The sequence below is a fragment of the Agelaius tricolor genome, unplaced genomic scaffold (assembly GCF_023055355.1).
Source record: "Agelaius tricolor isolate 1412-34295 unplaced genomic scaffold, bAgeTri1.0.p SCAF_27, whole genome shotgun sequence".
NCBI lineage: Eukaryota > Metazoa > Chordata > Aves > Passeriformes > Icteridae > Agelaius > Agelaius tricolor.
In genome coordinates, this window is record NW_027269287.1 from 3,782,470 (window position 1) to 3,801,172 (window position 18,703).

At 39.7% G+C, this 18,703-nt stretch overlaps 2 protein-coding genes across 28 annotated transcripts in view; one reads left to right on the plus strand and one right to left on the minus strand.

Moving 5' to 3' along the window:
* Positions 1-8,024, minus strand: part of PPIP5K2 (diphosphoinositol pentakisphosphate kinase 2) — a 50,196-nt gene extending 42,172 nt beyond the window's left edge. For 16 of the 22 annotated variants that reach the window (XR_011682553.1, XM_071448611.1, XM_071448630.1 and 13 more), the window contains exon 1: positions 7,642-7,790. The gene's annotated coding sequence lies outside the window, so the exon portion shown is untranslated. Of the gene's footprint in view, positions 1-7,341; positions 7,508-7,641; positions 7,856-7,893 lie in introns of those variants that run through there. The other 6 variants (XM_071448614.1, XM_071448615.1, XM_071448616.1 and 3 more) reach the window with 5 other exon arrangements.
* GIN1 (gypsy retrotransposon integrase 1) lies at positions 7,781-18,407 on the plus strand. Of its 6 annotated transcripts, none has more exons than XM_071448632.1 (9): positions 7,781-7,907; positions 9,940-9,984; positions 11,348-11,493; positions 12,400-12,593; positions 13,670-13,975; positions 14,634-14,822; positions 14,918-15,085; positions 15,507-15,795; positions 17,587-18,407. In XM_071448632.1, the coding sequence occupies exons 3-9, from the start codon at positions 11,355-11,357 to the stop codon at positions 17,883-17,885; spliced, it is 1,584 nt and encodes a 527-aa protein (XP_071304733.1). In that variant the 5' UTR covers positions 7,781-7,907; positions 9,940-9,984; positions 11,348-11,354; the 3' UTR covers positions 17,886-18,407. The 6 variants fall into 6 exon arrangements, with proteins under 6 accessions (XP_071304733.1, XP_071304736.1, XP_071304739.1 ...); XM_071448635.1 differs by having other exon boundaries at positions 14,694-14,822; XM_071448638.1 differs by having other exon boundaries at positions 15,507-15,773; positions 17,587-17,761.
* The last annotated feature ends 296 nt before the right edge of the window (positions 18,408-18,703 follow it).

Sequence of the window (18,703 nt, forward strand, 5' to 3'; positions counted from 1 at the left end):
TCTAGCTGTATGCCAAAAGAAATAATAAATGGCAAAGCAAGAAGATGGAGCTCTCTTCCTGCTTCAGAAATACTATTAGTGCTGACCAAAGAAGCTTCAAGTACATGGTGCCCTATGCAGAATTCCATCTTGCTGCCCCTTGAGCATGTAAGAGTCTCCCCAGCACCATTTTTCTGTATTAAGTGAGCAGCAGCAGAAATATAAGGGGCAGATTTACTTTATGTTAGATTTTCATTAGCCTCATTAGACAGTGAATATTATGTACTTATCTTAGCCATTTACAATTGCACTGTAAGCAAGACAAAACCCAAAGATTTGTGTTGGAACATACACTGATCTATTTCCAAAGAGATAGCATCAATACATCCAGGCAACCATCTCCCACTGTGCTATGATATCTCCAGGTAAAATTAACTACACTGTGTTCTGTTTAAACCTCACCTGTTACATAAGGTTTCTCTTTCACAGCTTATAGATTAAAAAAAGTTCTTTTTTTTGCAAAATGTACTGGTGTTCTTAAAAAGACTTTCAACCAAATGTGTGGCCTGTCTGCAACATGATGTGTCTTGGCCAAAAGCACAAAAAAAACCCCAAAAAAATAAAATCTCAAAAAGGGATAAAATTCAGAGATAAATAAAATCAGAGATTTTGACAGTCTGTGCCCTACATTCCAAGTTCTGTGTTTACTCCAGTGGTGCTCTACAAATTTTTCTTCTAATGGAACATCTCTCAATTTCCATAAGAATATTATTGTTGAAGGAATTCCACAGAATATTCTGAAGGAATAAGCCAAAACCTAGTCCTCACTGGGTTAAAAGATACATCCACAATTTTCCTGACCCCATTCCACATGTTTCAGGAGCTCAGGAATTGAGCCCTGATGTTTCTCATATTTACTTAGACCATAATAAATATTACTATTGCAATAACTTGCAGCAACAAATCAGCTCAATGCAGCAGCAGTGGTCTGAGCAGTCATGAAAAAGGGGCTCAAAGTTTTAACACTCACATTTTGAATACTAATAAGAACATATAAAAATCCTGTACAAACAGAAGCATTTCACCAGATTGTCTTCTGTGTCTCTGCAGCCATCAGAAGAGCAAACATACACTTTCTATACTTCACACTAATTGAACAGTACTATAGTAAAAGTGCTTCTTATCTGTTATCTCAAGAAAAAAAGACAACACATCATGCAATAGCTACAAAATATCTTTAAATTACCAACCACTTGGGAAGATAACTTTTAAAAATGCCATTATATCAAAACAGTTTACATTGTGGAATTTACAAACAAGTAACAAAGAATCATAAGTAGTGCTCATCTGTTACATGACTCTGCACATATATATTCATAATAGCAACAAAACAGACCACTGCCCTGTCTTCTACTGCCATACTGCTCCTTTTTGTCCTGGTTTGGGGCAAATTTGGCAGAAAACCTCCAAAGGGGTTCCTCTAGAAAACAAACTCAAGTGGCCCTTCGCTGAACTGGTTCAGGAAAAGATTTCTTTGGAGAAAAGTAGAAAAAAATGTTTATTTAACAGGCAAAGCATTCACCAGCACAAAAAAAGAGATAACAATATTAAACAATAAAACCTCTCACCGCTCTGAAGAGAAGACAAACTCAGAAAGTTCCCTTGGTGGGCTGTAGCTCAGCTCACTCAGTTTCTTATCAGCCCCTCCAGTGCTGGAAATGCCACAGACCAGGCCCATCCTGTTGGCCACAGGTGGGAGTTCCTGGTGCTCTTCTGGGTTTTCAGTCCAGAGCAGGTTTAAACAGGTCCAAAAAAAGAAAAACCACAGTCCAGGGAACTTCCCCCTAAGCTTCTTTTAGCTAGCTAAAAACTAAAAAGCAAAAGAGAGCTCTGTCCCGCTGTCTGTCCATCCACAAACAACAACAGCCCAGGAGCAGGAATGTGGAGGAGTGAGTGCAGTGTCTGAAAACAAACTGCACACTTCTACTCTCCCCCACTTCGCTCTTAGAACCAATCTTAAAGGTGCAAAACTTATTTCTGGGCTAAACAGACAAATGGGGATCCAAGCATCATAAAGTCATCCCAGGACACTTTTAAATAAATTTCACTTTTTTCATGCTGTAGTCATATTCCAACTGCATCCCTTTTCAGCTTCCAGCAATTTAAATACATCATTAAAACACAAATAATGTTAATAGCAATTTTTCAGATAGTCTCAAGTTGACAAAAGGTTTTCAATATCTTCCTACTAGAACCACTATAGCTAATATTTTCATTAACAGTACATTTAACAGTGAAAATGTTTGCCTGACTCCTGCCAAGGCATTTTACGATTTATGGTGCAAGAAACGACCGCAGACAAACAGTTTGTTGGGTTGCTGGTGATGCAAGAAAGAAAGCATGAGGAAGAAAAAAGGTGAAAGCAGAGGACAGACAGGAAGAAGACAGGACCAGTGGAGTCTGACAGCTGAAAGCACTGAGCACTGCAAGCCCAAGAGCTCTCCATGCATGTGTGATACCTTTCTACAGAGGATTCAAAAAAAGCCGATAATACTTCAAACTTAAATGTGAGACTTTAGAACTACTAACAAGAACCCATACTCAACAACACCATTTTTCAGGTCTAACAAACAACCAGGAAGAGAGAAGAGACAGGAGAGTCAAAAAGCAGAAAAAGAGGGAAAGGATGCCAAACACAGAAGCTGCTGAAGACAATGCTGGCAGTAAATATATGACTGGTTTATTGCTGTACCTTACAGAGCAAGAGATACATATTCTCTCCAATTTAAAACTGGACAGAATTCAAACACAAAATTTCTCCTGTGTTATGTAATCAATAATAAAAAAATTAATATTTACATACAGATGTTGCTCTGTTCCCCACACGTATCCTCTGTTCCCCACACGCATCCTCTGAGGTGCTGAGCAGGAGCTGTCAGCACATTACTGAGATGGACTAAATTTGAAAAAGACTTATTGAGCAGCTCTATCCCAGTATCTCTTAAACACAAAGAATGTTATAGTTACTGCCTGATAATTTTTACACAAGAATAAAACCACAAACCTAAACAACCTAAACAAATCAACAACCAAACCCCAACAAAGAAAAAAAACCACAAAGAAACAAATCAAACAATAAATGATCAAACAATAATCACGAAAATTCAAGGGGATATAAGGGTTTTAAATGAGTACTGGAATTTATAAGGTCCAAGTATAGTATATGAAGCTGAGAAAAACCTCTGTCTCCCTTCAGCAAATACTAACTTCAATAGCCTTATGAAGTTTATCATCATCTTCAGTAACTCAGCTCTGCGTCTCAGTAACATTAGGCAAGAAACTCCATTGATGTGTAAAATAACAGACAAGAAACAAGCTAAAAAGAGGTAACAAAGAAGAGTATTATAAAGACTACATCACACCATCGCACAGCTTTACAAAAACTAAGTCACCTGCTCCAATCTTGAATCAAACAAACATTGAGCTCTAGATTTCACAATATGTTAACATATTCCCTAATCACGACAAGAATCTTGAGAAAAGATGAAAAGTAGCCTTCATGTGTTGCTTTTAGCCAGATGCTGATACTGCCTACAAGCCAAGCACAGCTCTCAGACTGTCACATGAAAAGATCTATGCAATGACAAGATAAAAAGATAGATCTATGCAAATGATGACTGTAAACATGTTAAATTCTTTCTGTCTGTGGGAGCACTGCAGATATTTTTTACAATGTTCCAGAAGCATTATTACCATATAGCAGTTTATGCATTACTCCACCAGAAAAACTACAGCAGTTCCCATACCAAAAGAGACTACCCACCTTCCAGTTTCACTATACTGAAACCTGAAAAAACCTTCTCAAGAATAAAAGGAGTCTTCCTTGCCAGGTAAGTGCCTGCATTGGGATTTCCTGGTAAGGTTCTGGTGGTGAGTGGGCTGCAGGGGTGAAAGACACCAGAAGCTGTCCCCATGTCAGGCAGAGCCAGTTCCAGTCAGCTCCAAGATGGACCTGCTGCTGCCCAAAGCTGAGCCCCTTGGCCATGCTGGTGATGCCTCTGCTACAAGGTATTTAGGAAAACACTGCACAACAGCTGAGAGGGGTGACAATAACTGAGAGAAACAACTCTGCAGACCCCAAAGTCATTCAGAAAGGACATGTAGGAAGTACTCCAGGCACTTAGAGATTTCCCGACAGCCCACTGTAAAGCAGGCTGTGCCCCTGTAGGCCCACAGAGGTCCACAGTGAAGCAGAGATCCACCTGCAGCCCATAGGGAACCCCACACTGGAGGTAGTGGATACACCCTGAAAGAAGATGTAGCCCACAGAGAGTCTATGCACCTTGCAGGAGCTGTAGCCCATGGAGCAGACACATGGGCAGGAATGCTATTCCAGGATGGAGCCCTCTTTTACTTTGGAGATCATATTAAGTGCTCAAGTGGTTCTTTATGGATGAATAAATTAATATATTAGAAAATATATGTAAAAAATGCGTCATTGTACATTAAAGAATCAGAGAATGGTTTTGGTTCAAAGGGTTCCAAACCCCTACCATGGGCAGGGAACATTCCACTAGACCAAATTGCTCCAAGCTTGATCCAACCTGGCCTTGAAGATATCCAGGGATGGGGCATCCACTTCTCTGGATAACCTGTGCCAGTACCTCACCATTCCCTCAGCAAAGAATTTCTAAATATTTTACCTACATCTCTCATTCCTCATCCTGAAAGTCATTTTCCCTGGTCCTATCACTATAGACCTTTGTAAATAGTCCCTCTCCAGCTTTCTTGTAGTCAGTCTCCTTTTACTTCCTGGAAGGTGCTCATAGAAGGCCACTAAATTTGTCAAATTTGCCTTAGTGAAGTCACATTGGCTGTCATCCATCACCTTCTTATCTTCCAAGTGCACCAGAGGATCTGCTCCATGATTCTGCTTAGTAAGCACCTGGTGGCCAATGAATGTGTCTTCTGGGGGAAAAAAACTATGCACTGTTACTCATACTCCATCTTCAGCAGTAATGTATACATGTAGATGTTTTTACCCACACACTTTTCAGCTTGGTGGTTAGGACACACTTCTGATTAACAGAAAACAGGGAGCTGAAACCTCTGATACAGGAGAGAACAGAGACAGTATTTGTCCTGTTTCATTAAACTGTTCTAACCACTAGGCTATTATAATCCTTTCACTTTCTCTCTTCACCACTAAGTGGGATTTTGTGTTTTGTGCCATTGGTTTTGGTTTTTTTCTTCTTTTTTTTAAGGTGGCCTCCGGATTGCTTTTTACAGGAGACAGGATCAGTATTGCTGATTCAGTAATCCAAGCAGAAGACAGGTCCTTAGTCTGCCAAATCTTACCAATGAAACCCTTCCAAGCACCCACTCTCAAGCATCAGGAATCTAGAAATACCCACCTTACTGACATTTCCTACTGGAACTCTGCTCAGGAGTACCTAACATTTCTCAAAACTCCGTATAGATAGGCTAGCTAATAGTCTTCAGTTGGCTAAGTCTTTTTCTGGGGATCGTTATTATTTTCCAAGAGTATTTGTACCAAAAAATATTTGTACCCAAAGTAATATTCAGTCTGATCCTCTGTATTACAGTATCTTAGCAATAGAAAACCGAGAAGAGCCATGTAAGCCCGGAGTCTGTTAAGAGGCCAGCTTTGCAGCAAGGAAATACATGCCTTCTAGGTTGTTCAAAAATAAGATTTCCAATCTTAAAGCACAACTGTTCCAGTTTCCAAACTACTTGGCTGATTTCCCCATGTCTACCTTTTCTTCCAATTATATAGTTAGTTAGGCAAAGTATTTTCAGTAATTTTGAATTACCAAACCTAAAGTGAAATAACTTTTCAATGGGTCTTTTCCTGACCAAGTTCTTTGCTTGCAGAACTTATTTTTCCCTAGCAGTTCACCAGCAGAAGAGCAACTTTTCAGCACAAGTAAAACTGAGTTTTATCTTCAAGTATTGCAGTATCACAGGCATATTTCAACTCTCTGGTTGAAACTCCAAAATAAACAATGACTATCCCTTAACAGAAGTGTTAAAACAGCCTTAGAAGTCTAGAAAAACCCATCTAGTAAATATCTCTTATCTTCCACACAGGAAGGTAGTGTTATTTTAAACTGGCAAACTACACAAACTGGTATCTGGCATGTGTTTTAAGCGTCTCATGCATAGCCACAGAACAGATAATCTTCACATTCATTAAACTCCAAGTTCTTTTCTAAATCCTTTCTATGATACTCTGTCAAACATATCACATAAAGTCATTTATATTTGAGACAAGTTTGAATATTTCAGGAAGGCCGGCTTCCAAAATTTTTAAAATCCTACTCACAGACGTCAAAACAGCTTCTCCAGATTCTCACAAAGAACTTTAATTCAGCTTTGTAGAGATGACAGGTAAAATCTGTACCCAAGTTCATTTGCCTCAGCCTTTGGAGGCCTCGATCTGTTTTAATCATAACTGCCAGAAGGGTGAAACTTTTTTCCATAGAGAGAATTAGACAACCAAGCCAGTAAGTATAAAAATTGTAATTTCTCACATATTGAACCACAACAGACAAGAAATAGGCTAAAAAAGGTAACAAAGGCCACCATATACCATAAAAAAGTGTTTCATATCAAGAATAGTTTTGTTACTGATTGAATCAAACCTTGTTCACCAAGACAAAGATGGATTCCACAAGAATTTTGATACTCCAAGGAAAAAAACAGCCTAGGCTTGCTACTTTGAGTACAAAGAAGATTCAGAAGGGATGCAGAAAAGTTGGAAAGATACAGACTAAACAGATCAGACGGAAACACCACTTAAAAAGACCAATACAACAATCCAAAAACACTGTAACAAACAGCTGTAAAGGTACACCAGTACCAGAAGAAGTTTGTGTGAGAAAGAAAACTACTCATTTCCTTGTGGTTATGATACAGATATCCCCCAATCTTCCCGTTCGTGACTGACTACAGGGAAACAATCGCAGTGCCAACCCCCCAGCATTTTCAAAGCTTACCAATACTCTATAAAGTTCCCACGTTCTGGAAAACACCACGAAAACAAAGATAAATTTAACACAGGACATACAGTCTTTACATCTCTCTCATCTCTGCTCTTGATATGTAATCTATTCTCACTTTCGGGGCTCCTGCTGGTCCTTCCCCCCCCCCCATTTTGATTACAGATAGCCATCTCCCTTGCTACAACTTATTTTATACTGAATTTATCACCAGTTTTTGGATGTTAACAGAGTGCTCCAAACGCAGAGCTCCAAGAGGTGGTCTCTCACTTCCCTCCCCATCCCCGTTTAGGCATACACCACCTTTCACCCCGTTGTCATCTGTACCAAAACGCTTCACCTGATAATGACAGCACCGCACACTGCAACCCCACAGACCCGGCGCGCGGCACCACCGCGCTGACGAAACCCCGTCCGAGAGCAGAACGACCCAGAGACAAAGCGCTGAGCGCACACATGGGCCGTGCCCGCCGCAGCAGCCTTGGGCGTGCCCGAGGAACAGGCGGAGGAGCCCGCGGGGCTCTGCCCACCGCACGCTCCGGTGCGGGGCCGCCGCCCGCCGCACCGCCTGCACTGCCCGCCCACTGCGACACCGCTTCTCAGGGGAACTCCCGCTCGCCTCAGCCACTGCGCTGCCTACCTGCGTCCCGGTCGGGCCAGGAATGGGAAGAAAGAAAAGGCGGGAAAGGCAGGAAACGAAGGGAACAGCCGCCTCACCTGTCCGCGGCAGCCCCGCGGTTCCCCCAGGAGGCGGCACCGCCGCTGCCCCGCCCCCTCCTCTCCCTCCCGCCACTTCCGGGGGCGCCACAAAAGTCTCGGGGCGCCGCTGGGGCTGTGGCTGTGGTTGGTCTGGCCAGGAAACTGTGGCCCCCGCAACGGGCCTTGCCGGTACCTCTGCCGGAGCAGGTGCGTGCCCGCGGCAAGGCGGATGTTCACGGGTGTGCCCGCCGGGCGGAGAGGGCGACGGGGGGCGGTGGCGGGAAGCAAAGAGTTCGCGTTGGCGTCGCTCCGTGCATGCGCGGGGTGCGAGGCCCAGGGGATGATCACTCCCTACCGCCGCTCCCGGCATGCCCTGCGCGGGCGCGATGCACGCTAGGATGTGTAGTGCTGTGGGCAGGAGGGATGCAGAGGCGCCTTCCCGAGAGGAGTCTGTGGAATTCTAGATGGCGGCTGACGCTACCGCGGGCGGCAAGACACGACTTCGCGTGCCTACCCACTCATCCTCATAGGCGCCCTTCCCAGCCCTCTGTCGCACCTTGCAAAACCAGGGAGGAATGTAAGCGAGTCTGTCAGTCTGGTTTACACATTTTTTGAAGCACCTGGGTTAGAAAAGCGGTGTTTTGAAGCTGTGTACTGGTGACAGACTTTAGGGGAACAGGAGGGGGACTTCTTACATGAGCATAATACTGATACAACTAGCGAGGATGCATTTAAAGAAAGAGAACAAGTTTAGAGCAGATATTAGGAAAAAAATCTTTACTGAGAGGATGGTGAGGCACTAGAACTGGTTGCCCAGAAAAGCTATGCCTGTCCCATTCCTGGAAGTGTTCAAACCCAAGTGGGTTCGGGGCTCTGAGGGATCTCATCTAGTGTAAGGTGTCCCTGAACCTGGCAACAGTTTGGAAGTTGATCTTTAAAGTCCATCTCAACCCAAATCATTCTGTGACTGTGATTCAGTGCTCCACAGGCAATTCCTGTTTCTTATAAGAACAGCAGTCAGAAGTAGGGGAATTGGTCAACATCTGGACTGCAAGAGTAGTTTTGCAGTTAGGATTGTGTTTGTCTGTAGGAGAAAATGGGCATTAAAGCATGAAATAGCTTAGTTTTAGCAGGTGTGACTATTTTGGCTAAGCCGCTAAAGCTAAAAGACCACTGGTTATATGGAAGTTTCATTCTCTTTGCTAAAATACTTTCTAGTGTATACTTTTTGAGCTTCTAAGGTACTAAAAATGGATAGCTGATTTTATGTCTTTGATTTTTAGACTACCAGATGCATTATGAGTATTGAAATTTAGCATATTAATTATATGAATAAACAAGAAAACCAGACGATTTTATAAATTGTTCTTTTCAGGGCTGTTTTATTTGGCATTTTTTAGGAGTAGCCAAACAAAGTAAATTAGGTAGTGGGGGAAAAGTTTAGCAGGGGCACAAGAAATTAAATATTCAGGAAGGAAGCTCATATTAGGCAACAGTCCAGCAGACTTAAGTGCTTAAGAGTTTGCTGGATCAGGATCCTACTAAATTAATGTATGTGGGTGCTACATAGCACATTCTTCTGTCATTTGCTTACCTAAGCTCTTCAAAATGCTTATAAGAAAAACTGCCATTGCAGAAATGTGGATAGCATGTCTGCTTAGCAGAAGTGTATGCTGTGGTCCTGGTTAGAAGTATGTTGTTCCTGTGCAACTTCATTTTATTAAAATGGGCAATTTTGGGATCCATGGAGAATATTTGCTACTTCAGGCAAGTTTCAAAAGTATTTGAAAAGTAAAGATTGTGCTGTAAGATCTTTTCTTCCCATGTGTGAAAGTCTGTGTCAAGCCAAAAGAATCCATCATCCCTGTGGTTGAGTAACAGGTCATACTGGGCTAGTTTTGACTTCAGGGAACTTAAGTGCAGGACTGGCCTTGAGGAAGCCCCTGAGTAAAACTTGAATGTGTGCCCCTGGCAGGTAGGATATTTTAATTGCCCTTCACCAATATTCTTTTACTGTCAGAAATACTAGTTAATTGACTTCTTTTAAACAACAGAAACATGAATTTACTTCATGGCAGCCTCACCTCCTTTGCTGCTGTTAGTTATCCAATTTACCGGTTTGGTGGGTTGGTTTAGCATGTGTTGTCAGATACAAATTTACAGGAAACTGCAGTGTCGGAACAGTCCTGTGTTCTGGCTCCTCTCCTTCCCTGTTCTTAAACACTGTCTTTTTTCACAGGTGAGATTGTGGTGTTGGGAAGTACATCTGTGTTAGTTCTGTCAGGTATGAAAATTTTACTTCAAAGCACTAATGCTGTATGACAAGAGACTTGGCTTGTTTTGGTAAACCAGCTCTTGCTTGTATAAAATGAAGTGTTCAGTGAGGCAAAAGCCTTGTCACATTTTGAATGGGAAGTTCCTGTCATGCATTTGCCATTGCTAACAGCAGTGCTTAGCTCGGGGTGCAGGTTCCAAAAATGACATATAGCATTTTCTTTTCTGGGAGGAAAGGATGAAATGAAAGGCATAATCACTCTTAAGAGGTCTTTACCTCCTTTCCACCACCAGCATAGTAAAGGTAGGTCAGAATCTGTAAATTGAAAAATAGACATCTTGTCCTGCACGTTTTGTTTTCAAATACATCACCACATAATGAGATGGTGTTCATTCCAGAGTGACGGGATACTGTCACTTCCCCATAATTATAAGCGACTTATCACATATGGCAGACAAACTAATTACTCTTTTTAGCAGGCTACATAATGTCACAGTCTGGCATTGGAACAGTGGCAGGATAAGAAATGAATTTACTTAATGCTGTGGATAACCAGTATTCACTATGAAATTATGACATGGCTGACCCCAAGTTTGGTCCTGCTCCTGTAGACATTGATGAAAGACAGATTAAACTGCTGCCTTGTCTATGCTGCTGGAAAAGATTTGGGGAAAAAAGCAAACCACAAATGATGTAGAGGCTGCATCAATTGTCCTATCTGTGAATATTTCAATTTTCATCATTACATACTTATTTTGATGTTATTCTTGCTAAACCCACACAGGTTCTGTATCAGTGGCCCAGCTTGCTAATGACATTATTGCTTATTAATGTTATCAGGGAAGTCAGCTTGTGTCAAGGCACAAATTGTTACCTCACATGCAGAGTCTGGTTTGAAATTTCAAAATCTAATTGTCTGATTAATTAGTAAAAAAATAAATTTCCATTCATTTTTCTCTGGGAAGTTGTTTTTTTTCCTATTTGACTATGTACATTTTTCTCAGCTAAGATGAATCTTTGGACTATCTCAAGCACAACCAAATTTGAGACGTATCCAAGAATGAGAAGAACAGTTTCTTTCTCTCTGATACCATTTCCTTTGCCTGTCCAATGAATGTAGTAGAAGCCTCCATTGTGTAGAAATTTTAAAATATAGTTTGACAAAATCAGCTCTGCTTAGAACAAAATTAGTGTTTCAAGCAGTGCTCCTTGTTGCTAAAGTTAACAGTGGATGTGTATAGTGGATGGTGTAATCTCTTCTTAGAGGCTACATAACCAGGATATGTAGCTCTGAGCTACAAAGAAGTAAGTAAAAGCTTGACAATGTCCTTCTCTGACAATTTATCTAATAAATTCTGTCCATTTGGTTCAGATTGGCAATGGTTCGTAGTGGAAAAAGTGGTGGGCTTCACTTGAAGCAGATTGCATACTACAAGCGAACAGGGGAATATCATCCCACAACATTATCAAGTGAAAGAAGTGGAATCAGGAGAGCTGCCAAAAAATTTGTTTTCAATGGTAAAACTTTTCTCTCAAATTATGCTAAAAATAGACATTAAGGTGAAGATTTGCTAATATTAAAAAAAAAGTGAGATCTTGCTTTGTGTGATTTTTGTGTGATTCTGTGATTTTAATAAGCATTCTTTATGAGACAAATGCTCTGCAAATCCCTGGTTAATATGTAACAGGATGTTTGTAGAAATGGAAGCTCAATCTGCTTTAGTCCATTCCAGGACAGGTTTATTTATCTATATAAAAGCCAAACCTCATGTTTTATCTTTTTTATACTGTAGAAATATGTAGTCACTGCAATCCATAATGGAAAGGATTACAGAAGAGGAAATAGATCTGCAGCTAGAGGCAAGGAATGCTCCATCCAGTGTGGGGGATGACTGGCAGAAGTACAAGGACAATTTTGCCATCAGTCACCTGAGAGCCTGCAGGCCCTTCCTGACTTTATTTCAGCCCTGGGAGATACATGAGCCTCTATGAGCAATTGTAGTCTGCTGTACTGTCTCAAGCCCATCAAAACTGCTAGTGTTGTGTAGAGAGAAGGCAGGGAGGAGTTAAATCTTTGACTATCAATGCCAGGTTGCTGGCAGGCACTCAACAGCTTCACAAACAACAGTTTCAACACTCCTACCTCCCCTTTCCAGCCCCAGTGTTAGTTTGTGTTTCAGTCAGATTTCATGTGGGAATGCTGTTTGCATTCTGACTTGCACTTGTAACTCCTTGTGTCCAGATAATAAACATGGCTGAACTAATGGGTGTTTGGAGGACATAATTGAAATGTTTATAAACAAAAAGCTTTGTTTACAAAAGTGAACTTATTGTAATAAATGCTATTCTGAGTCATGCTCAGTAGTTTAGTAAACCAAACAGAAGACAAAGCACTTGCTTATAATTTGCTGGTACTTCTTTCAGAAAACAAGTTGTTCTATGTTGGAAAAGACAGAAAACAAATGCGCCTGGTAATTGTTTCAGATGAAGAGAAGAAAAAAGTCCTCGAGAAATGCCACAAAAATGCTGCTGGCACTCATCATGGTATATCAAGAACACTGACTTTAGTGGAGTCTAATTACTACTGGACCTCTGTAACAAATGATGTCAAGCAGTGGGTATGGCTTCATAGCTACAGGATACTTTCAGTAGTCTGTTACAAATGTTTGGTAATCCTATGAATTTGGGTACAGCAAGTGCCCAGCCTGTTTCACAAGAAGGAAATGTAAGCTTGCAATCACACTGCAGCTGGTCATCTTGGCAATGCATGGTGTTTCTTTTTGCTCTTTTACTACTGGCTTGCGCACTACTATGGTGTGGTGGGGAGCCATAATCTCTTTTGGCAGGCAGGGCACATCCAGTCCCTGAGAGAGATTTCTTGTGCAAGGACTCTCATGTATTTTTGTTAGGATGCAATGGCCATCACAAGGATGTGTAACCAGGGTAGCTACTAGCAGATAAGAATGTGAAAATGGTGTCTCTGCTTTACAATGAGTTGTGTTCAGGAAATAGTTAAATGTGTCAAAGCTTGGGAAAGTTTCTTCTCCTCCACCCAAAGATACCGGCACAAGAACCCCTAGCACAATTTGACTGTTCAGGAAACTATGTAAATAGTTTAAGGCCAAATTACTGTTGCTATCGGCTTGCTGCAACATGTGAATACTTTGAGTTCATGTGTAACTGTTACATGACATGAAAATAAGTCTTTCCTTTCAATTTAGATTGGACAAGGGTTCTCTTTCCCATAGATTAAGTTGTTGTGCATGGGAGATAATGTATACTTCCAGTGTTTTTCAGTCACAGCATACATAGATGAGCCAAAAGGGGAATGACTGGGACTTCCTTTCACTCCCAGTTGCTTCCTACTGCCTTTACTATTTACAGATAATAATGGATTTTAAAATTTGTAGTGTGGACTTGAAAGAGCACAGTGCTTTCAGAATGGAGAGAATTCAGCTATGAGTTCTTTTACATGTCCCTTTCCTGGACTTCAGTATTGTTTGGTTTTATTTTGGTTTTTTGCTGTTTCTGAAAAATCTAAGGGTAAAAAATTGTAAGAAAAGTGATAAATTTGTTTTGCATTGCCTACTCTGACCTGATTTACAGAGATATAGTGGAGATCTATGATTCTGATGGTTGTCATCACCTCAACATCACTTTTCATTGATAATACCTTCCCTGATGTCTTCTCTAGGTGCATGCTTGCCAGCATTGCCAGGTGGCAAAGAACATAGCCACCAGAGTACCCAAAATACACCCTATCAAAGCAGAGGACCCATGGACAGCAGTCACTATAGAACTAATGGGACCTTTCAGTGTTACCAACAGAAGTAACAAATACATCACAATTATGACAGATTTGTTTACAAGATGGACTGTTATCTTACCACTGCATGACACTTCAGCAGCTGAAATTGCTAAGGCAATCATAAATGTGTTTTTCTTATATGGGCCACCTCAAAAGATGCCTATTGATCAGGGGAAGGAGCTTGTTTATCAGGTAATTATTTACATGGCTAGTTAATCAGTTTTTTGTTGTTGTTTTTTTCCCCTCAAGAAAAATACATTTTCCCTTATATTAGATTTGAATTTTAGAATTTTTTTCAGAAATACTTTAGTATAAAAATGTCAAACCAATTATTTGCAATTGTAATGCTATGCAATGTTTTCTAGGACTTTATTCTTTGTAAAAAGACCACAGTAAAATTATCTTCTGGCAGTCATAGTGCAGGTTTTGTCACTTACTTGAATTGGCATAAATTTGTACACTATATTCTGATGTATGTCTTTCATCCATTTTGCCCAGGATAGCAATAGCTAAGGGTATTTTTGAAGTTGGCTTATAGTGATTATGAAGGATTTACCACACTTTGTTCCTCTAAGAGATGAAGTCATCAGATTGTGACATGGAGGTAATGACAGTTCAAGTTAAGTGGCAAAAATGTGGTTAGGAACCATCAATCACTGGCTCCTAAGCCCTACTTAATGCTTTAGCTCTCATTCACAGTCCTGGTGTGTTCTGTGCCAATATGTATGCAAGATTTTTCCCCGTCACCATCATATCAACCAAAAAGGTGGAAATCTGAGGGTTATTTTTACTTGAAATGGGATACAAAACAGGAGAAATGTTCACTAATTGTGTTCTTCTTATTTTGAAGATAAATGAAGAACTGTTTGCACTGTTTGGAATGAAGCAAATTGTATTGTCTTATCCTCAGACACATGATGTAAATGAAAAAATTTCCAAGACAATCAAAACTTTCCTTAACAAGTATTGCATAGACCATCCAAATGATTGGGATGAACATTTATCTGCTATAGCCTATGCTTTCAATTTGACAAATTTGGTATGTGAAGATTCTTCTTCTTTTGACTGAAGTCCTCCAAAATGTTGGCAAAGCTGTATGCTAAATTTCCTTGCTTTTGGTTCCCATACAAATAGGAGCCAGATCAAAACACTCCATATTTCCAAATGTTCAACCGCAATCCACGTGTTGTTGAGCCCATGAATATGTGTGTGGAAGGAGAATACAGTAGTTTTGCCAAAATATTTGAAGCAGCTAAAAAATTCAGTCAAGCACTGGAAGAAGACAAAACCTCAGGTTGCCAGGTAAATGTTATATATTTGAATTTTACTAGTAAGAATATTGAAGATAAAGATGAAAAGTTCTGAGGTATAAAGTATAACTAACCTTTTAAAATAATGTGGGGGGTTGAGTGGTGGTTTTTAGTTTGTTTTCCTTCCCCTGTGATCCCTTCATTTCGGTGTAACATGTATGTATTTGGAGGGAGTAACCTTAAAAGAGACCTATTGACTTGGAGGGTGGAATAGAGAAGTAGAAAACTGTTGCCTATGGAGTAGTGATTTATGAAGATAAAAGCAATTTCTTCATCACTTGTCAGTCCCACATAATTACAAACTACACACATCTAAAACCACTCAATGTCATACTTAAGTGCTGTTAACCAATGCTACAAAATTGCATTATTACTTTTAGAAAAAAAAGTAACTCACATTTATCTTTCTGTAGGCAGATAAAAAAACTCCAGATGAACAAAAAATCAGAACCAAAATCACAGTCAAGAGGAAGTCAAAACAATTAAATACTCTTCAACTTAAAGTTGGTCATGAAGTCCTCAGGCAAAGAAAAAACTGGTGGAAAGATGGTCGTTTCCAGTCAGAATGGATTGGTCCTTGTATCATAGATTACATCACAGAAAATGGCTGTGCAATATTAAGAGATTCTGCAGGATCCAGGCTGAAAAGACCCATCAAGATGTCTCACCTCAAGCCATATGTAAGAGGGTCCAGTGAAAAAGGTGTATATAATAAATTTTAAGTTTGTATTTTTATATATGTAAAAAGGGTTGAGTTTTTTGTTTTGTGTTTTTTAACTGCTCTCTTGTGGTGTTAGGTTATTAGAATGAAAAAGTATCATTCAGTAACCAGTGAGAGTTATATTTGCAGACACAGTTGTGTAATAGGTAAGTAAGCTAGTGAGTGTGTGTGACGTCAAACTACGCAGAGCATGGAACAGAGCTCATGAATAATATTCAAAGTCTTATTAAAAATAGCCTCTATTAAAGTTGCTTCTACTCATTGGCTTGGATCTATTTGTGCTGGCTGACAAAAGTATAAGAATATGCTAGACGTAGAAGCAGGCTGACCTGTTTTCAAGGAGCATTTTCTTACTCTATTTTGGTGTAGGCAGGAGTCACATTAATTTTGCTTATGCAATGGAAACTTTTTTTTTTTTTTACAACATTGGAGTGTCTTCTAAAGCCTTAAAACAGAAAGACTACATCAGGGAACTGATTTTGGAATAGTTTATTTTAAATTGTCCTATTAAAGAAGTCAGCATTCCTCTTACAAGAGTAAATAGAATTGTCATGCTCTGTGGTAGGATGGCTAGAAATTTCCAAAGATTTTGATAATCAACTTCTGCTCTTGGTCTTAAATTTTCAGCGTGCTGCTTTGCAAATCAAACAGTGGCAGCTGTTTCTTTTCTGCTCATGCTGTCTTTGAGTCACCAGAGGCATTTTCAAAAAAATTAAATACTTGGTATACTGAAGTCTGTCACAGACTTCTGTCACAGAACAAGCTGCTTTGTACTTCAGAGTTCTTGAAGAGCAAAATAATTCCCACACTATTGGCACATGTGGTCAAACTTTGGTTCTAGTAAATAGATAAACTACATTGAGATGGTAATTTCTTCCATCACCTCTTAAAGCTGAGAGATTCGCAGTGCTGAAACTAATTCTGGAATTTCATGTAACAAGCTGAAATATTTTTGTCAGTCATGAGTTATAGATTTAGTAACTAAGATACAGATTTCATGTCATGTCACGAGGTCTCTACTTTTTTTGAATGATCACTCTGTGCCTTCTGGTTCCTCATTAAATTGCTGATGCATGAGGAGGAAGTCACATGCATATCAATCATATAGATAATGAACAGCTATTACAATAATTTTTGGTAAATTGTGTCACTGTATGAAAAGCTGAAAGTAGTGGTCTTTGTAGTATTAGAGCCTAATATGTTTACTGCTGAGTACTGCAGAAGCAGTGTGTAAACGTAGAATTCCTTTTTTCAGGAAGTGACTATATTGTTCTTGGCTGGGATAGATTTTAGGGTTTTTTGCTTTGTTTTTTTTTTTTTTTTTTACTTACCTACTTTATTTACTTTTTAAACTTTTTATGGTTTAAGGAAGCCTGTTGTGTGTTGAACTAAGATTTTCCAGTGAGAGCATGAAGAAACCACATTTATCCATGTGCATGCACAAAATGAAAGAATCTACATGTCCATTTATTCAAGTTAGTAGTTGTATTAAAGCATTAGTTCAGTAGGCGACTAAGATAGACATCAAGCTAATCATTGACTTAGCTAAGAAAAGCTCTAAATGTGGATCATCCCAGGGATTATTTTGTGGATGTAATGAGATGCCAAACATTTGATCCTCAGTGAAATTGGGAAATTCACATAATCAGTTTACTGTCACTCAAACATTCTTGTCCTCTTTTGGAAATTGTTCTGAAAAGTAAGTTAGCACCTCACTAACATTTCAGGTATGGCTTCAGAGATCTGAACTAATGGCTACTTTCCTTTTACAGGCAACCATTACATTCTACAAGGTGCAGTAGTTTTTGACCATGACTATATTGGCTTATCTGAAAGATCTAATAATTCAAGCCAAGCAGACTCTTTTGCTGAAAAAGAAATAAATGCCTTCAAAAGAGATATCGTGTCTGCTGTACAGATTCCACCTGCAGCCTGCAAAGACCAAGAATCAGCAGATGGTAAACTTGAGTCTGAGCTGAGAGAAGATCATTGCATTGAAGCAAACATTACAAAGCCAGAGCAATGGCCATCACCTTGTTGGACACTTCAGACAAAGACAGAGGATACTTAAGCGTAGTCTTCTATCACATTTCATTGCTGAGCAGTTTGGAACTACTGTGGCAAACTGAAAAAAAAAATTAATAGCTCCAACCTCCTTAGCCCAGTCCACTTTACTCCTTTATGAATCTCAGAGTGCTTTAGGTATCTAATTTGTCCGGGTGTTAAGAAAAAGCACTAGTAAAAGCACATATTCTGATCATGCATTTCAATTCCAGATTTTGTTGGTAGAATGGCAATATGGCCATGCCTTACTGTTATCCTCTCAGAACACAATACATCATTTCACTGTAACGACCTTTTCCATTTAATCCTTGGATGACTTATTCCTAATGTCCACTGTGAGATGAATTAAAACCTAAGCAAGTTGGTGTAAATTTTTCCTCCACTACAGAGAAGCTCATGTCTTCCTTTTCCTGTTATATCACAGTTTTCTATACATTTTGAGAAGCTGCAGCATCTGACTTGTACAACTTTTAATTTCTAATCTAATCCATTTAAGATCTCCCAAAACAATAAAACTGCCAAAATCAAATACATGTAGTGTTCTATGCATGAAACAATGAGGGCTTCAGCTGTTCCCTGCTCATCAAAAGTCTACTAGTGTAGGCAGTTTTAATATTTCAGGCATGTGAAAAACCCTTAAGAGCATTTAATATTAATATATGGTTTTTCCACAAACATTTGGTTTCTCCATTACAGTTACGTCTTCACTGAACCTGTGCATGTTGGGAGATTTTCCATGGACAGTGGGCTATGAAACATGAAGCAGTGGTATTAACTTATTCTCTGATTTCCTTGAGTAAGTTGTTGCTGGTCTGGACTTCCTGC